The following is a 4,040-nucleotide window of genomic DNA, read 5'->3' as shown; positions in this document are numbered from 1 at the left end:
TTCAGGTCAGTTAAAACCTCCAAAATGTGTAGTGTCCGCAACAGGGCTTCAGACAACTCTCTTACAGTTTGCTTAGAGAGGGCACTTACTGTTCTTCAACAATTGCATAAACACACAAACAAAAATACCAAATATCTCCTCGCAGCATTGAATACTTAGGCTACAGCAGATAAATGTCTCTGTCCGCAACGCTGTAGTGTCCGCAATGCAAAGTTCAGCTGTATATTTCTATACAATTCAGTGTTAATTAATCATTTGTTTTGCGGTAAATATTCAGAACCAATTCATTTTCATCATTAAACAGCAAAAAGAATGAAGTAAACAATCTAGGGCTGATTTTACAGGCCGATCATGCAAAATTTGAATATTTTGTATGTTAATCCTGTAACAAAATTTGGGAAATGCTATGTACTCTGAAAGTGTACTGTAGTGAAAAGCTTCATAAGTGCTTCCTTTCAAAGCAGCAAAATATGTTATAAAAACAATTAATACTATGTACAGCTTAATCTTGTTTTCTGGGTTTGTTGCGGACACTACAGGAACTGTCCAGTGCTTATTATCACGTTTTTCTTTTCGTTGCAGAACAAAAAATGAAAACTAAACCAATGACTAGCACTGAGAGATGTAGGAAATGTCGTGCAAAGTTAAAACTAGACAAAAGTAAACATGAACAATCAAAACAGAAAGATAGAGAAAGAAAGAAACGTGAACGTGCTAAACAGAAAGAACACGCTAGAAATAATGAAACATTGAAAAGGGAACTGAAGATAAGAAAGTGTGAGGAAATGCAAAGGTATAGGGCTAAAAAGAAGCAACAGAAAACACATAAAACAATGAATATTGTCAACAGTACAGCCAGAAAGATGGTTATATCACTAAAAGAGAAGCAAGCAGAAGATAGAAAGCAGAGAGCAGTGTTAAGAACACAAAATTGGCGTCTGAGATTAAAGCTTAAAGAAAGTAGCACAAAACAAGGAGAATCCATTAGAAATGTGGACACAAATGCACAAACTGAAAATGAAAGCAACATTGATCTTCAATCTGATAATGAAAACAATAAGGACATTCAAATAGGAACTGAAAATAACACTAACATTCATGGAGTAAAGGAAAACACCAGTAGTGCAAAATTTCCCTTCACATTAAGGTGGTCTGAACACCGTGCTTTGAAACGAGTCAAAGAGACCTTACCAACCACACCGGCAAAAAGAGCAAGACTGGTAGAGAAACTAGCCACATCACCATCAACAAATGAGCTACTCAAAGAGAAAGGGATTCTTACTTCTCCAAAATTGAGAGAAATGGCTGTCATTGGAGAATCTGTAATGGAAACTGTGTCTAGTCTAAATAGTACACCAGTCGGTCAAAGTCAAAGTACACAAAAAACGGAAAAGAAACATGCCAAGAGAACACTAGCCTACGTTGTGAATGAAAGTGCAACTAAACTTAAAAAGAAAAGAACATTTCAGATGAAAACTCAAAAACACTGAAAGACAAATGCTGGTGGAGGAACAGAGTAAGAAAAGCAAAAGCAGGCAAAATAACAGCTGAAACAAAAGCTATGGTAAAAGAGTTTTTTATATCAGGAGAAGTAAGCCGCTGTATTCCAAATAAGAAAGATGTGACAAAAGAATGCCAGCCAAAGTTTATCATGACAGCAACAATAACTGATGCCCATCAAGCCTTCTTGCAGAAATATCCAGACAAGAAAATAGGCCGAACAACATTTTATCTGTTGAAGCCAAAGAATGTGAGAAAAGTAAGTGAAACGAATAGAAGATGCTGCCTCTGCCAGATCTGCTGCAATGCAGCACTAGTCGCTGAAAGTATCAACAACTTCCTGTGTGGAAAAAATCCTAACACAAAGAAATTAACAAAGACTGACCTGGCAGACATCATGCTGTGCGGCAATGTCAATGACCCTGATGGAAAATGTATCCTAGGCAACTGTGATGAATGTGGACCAAATAAGTATCGTGAAAACTTCCAAGAGACTGAGAAAATGTATGGAAAATAAAACATCAAATACCACAGATGAGAAACAATAAACATAGAAGGTAAACAAGGCCAGACAAAACGCTGTGTGTCGTGCGTAGCAAAATCTAGCACATTTAGTGAGTTTTTAGAACGTTCAGAGATGGTACTGAAGCCCTTACCATCGCATATATTCAGAGCTAAATGGCAGCTGACTCAACTGGAAAAAGGCAAATTGAAAATGGGTGACGACGAAGCAGTAGTTATTATGGATTATGCAGAAAATTACAGTTGTCGTTTCCAAAATGAAGTTCAGAGTGCTTTTTGGGACACAAACCAAGTCACGCTACACCCTATGATGACCTACTATTCAGTAAAAGATGAGAATGACCAAGTCATTAAAAGGAGACATTCACTAATTGGAGTGTCCAATGACCAGAAGCATGATGCACATGGGGTGCTCGTGTTTAGAGACCACCTGTATGATAGGATTGAAAATAGCAAAGACAACCTGAATGTTGTTTATGAATGGACTGATGGTGCAGCGTGTCAATATAAAGGGCGTGTCAGTTTTGCAGACATCAGTGCTGAAAAAAGGTTTCGTCATGCAACGTAACTTTTTTGAGACATCACATTGCAAGAATGTATGTGATGGATTAGGCGCTACCGTGAAGAATTCATGTCATCAGGCAGTTATTTCAGGCAAGAGAGTGATAGCCAATGCTAAAGATTTGTATGACTATTGCAATGAGAGACTCACAGTTAACAAAATAGATAATGTGAGAGAATTTGTATATGTCGACACAAAGGACATCAAACGAGAGCGTCCAAATGCCAATGCTTCAACTATTGTTGGAACAAGGAAAATACACAGTGTGCGCACCACAAAAGAAACTACTGGAAACGCCTTACAGATCAGGAACCTAAGCTGTTTCTGCGATGGTTGCAATGACGATATCAACTGCCTAAACAGCCAGTATGTCGAGCCATGGACTGACCGTGTCATTCTACTGAAATGTATCCTTTATTTTAGATTGTTGTTGGTGGTACATTTTTAAAATCAATAATATTTAATTTCAGATTTAAAAGATTTTTCCTTAACGCTGTCTTAAGCAACACCTGATAAATTCAAAGAGCAGGGAAAATCCACCATAACTGTTGGTACGTGTATTAAAACATCTAAGTCCAGAAAACCGCCAGTGAAGAAGCAGAACAAAACCGGTAAGTGCATCTTTTGCGTTTAAATGCAGTATTATTACTATTTACATTTATTTGATCAAACAGGAAGCTTCATGTGATCTAACAGTCAGCTTTTATATGTTACTGTGTCTTTGTCATGCATGTTACTTTGCCCAGCTTCTTGCTAAAATATCCTACATGCTGCTAAATAACCTGCCTGTTGCTATTATATTCTGAATGTTGCCTTTATCCTGCATGTTGCTTAAATATCCTGCATACGCTTAAAAACCTGCATGTTGCTTGCCTGTATTTTCCCTAAAATATCCTACATGTTGCTAAATAACCTGCATGTTGCTAAATAACCTGCATGTTGCTTAAATATCCTGCTATTGCTTACATGTGTTTTTCCTGCAAAATCTACTTATATTCCTTGCAGCTCAGAAAAAGAAAGTTGATGCTAAGAAAACTGTTAACAAAGCTCTAAATGAAAATGTTGATGGTGACTCTAATAACACAAGGTATAGCTATAATAAATAAACAGACTAGTAAATAAAATTTGTAATTATTATATAAATCAAATATTAGTAGAGGCAAATTATCTATACTAGTTGGAACCCCCAGGGTACATGATGCTTGCATTGCCTGGTTAATGGTTAATATAGACATGTCTCACACCACACACCATGCTTACATGTTACTAAGCCAACTAGCACTAAGCAGAGAGTGTTTAATAACCAAAGGGTGCATATATAGATACTAAAGCGAAAAACATGCATTTTTTGTTACATACAGTGTAACACAACCACACTCATATAATACTTAATATATATGTAATGTACAACAGCTACAGAGAAACACTAGTTTTATGCTTTCATTGTTCTCATTTC

At 36.7% G+C, this 4,040-nt stretch overlaps 1 protein-coding gene across 1 annotated transcript; it reads left to right on the top strand.

Moving 5' to 3' along the window:
• Positions 1-605: 605 nt before the first annotated feature.
• On the top strand, positions 606-1,490 carry LOC128235935 (uncharacterized). Its single transcript, XM_052950722.1, has one exon. It carries the CDS (start codon positions 606-608, stop codon positions 1,488-1,490), a length of 885 nt encoding a protein of 294 aa, XP_052806682.1.
• The last annotated feature ends 2,550 nt before the right edge of the window (positions 1,491-4,040 follow it).

This window comes from Mya arenaria, chromosome 5 (genome assembly GCF_026914265.1).
Source record: "Mya arenaria isolate MELC-2E11 chromosome 5, ASM2691426v1".
NCBI classification, from domain to species: domain Eukaryota; kingdom Metazoa; phylum Mollusca; class Bivalvia; order Myida; family Myidae; genus Mya; species Mya arenaria.
Note: the sequence above shows the minus strand (reverse complement) of the source record. Positions and strands in the feature narration are given on the sequence as shown.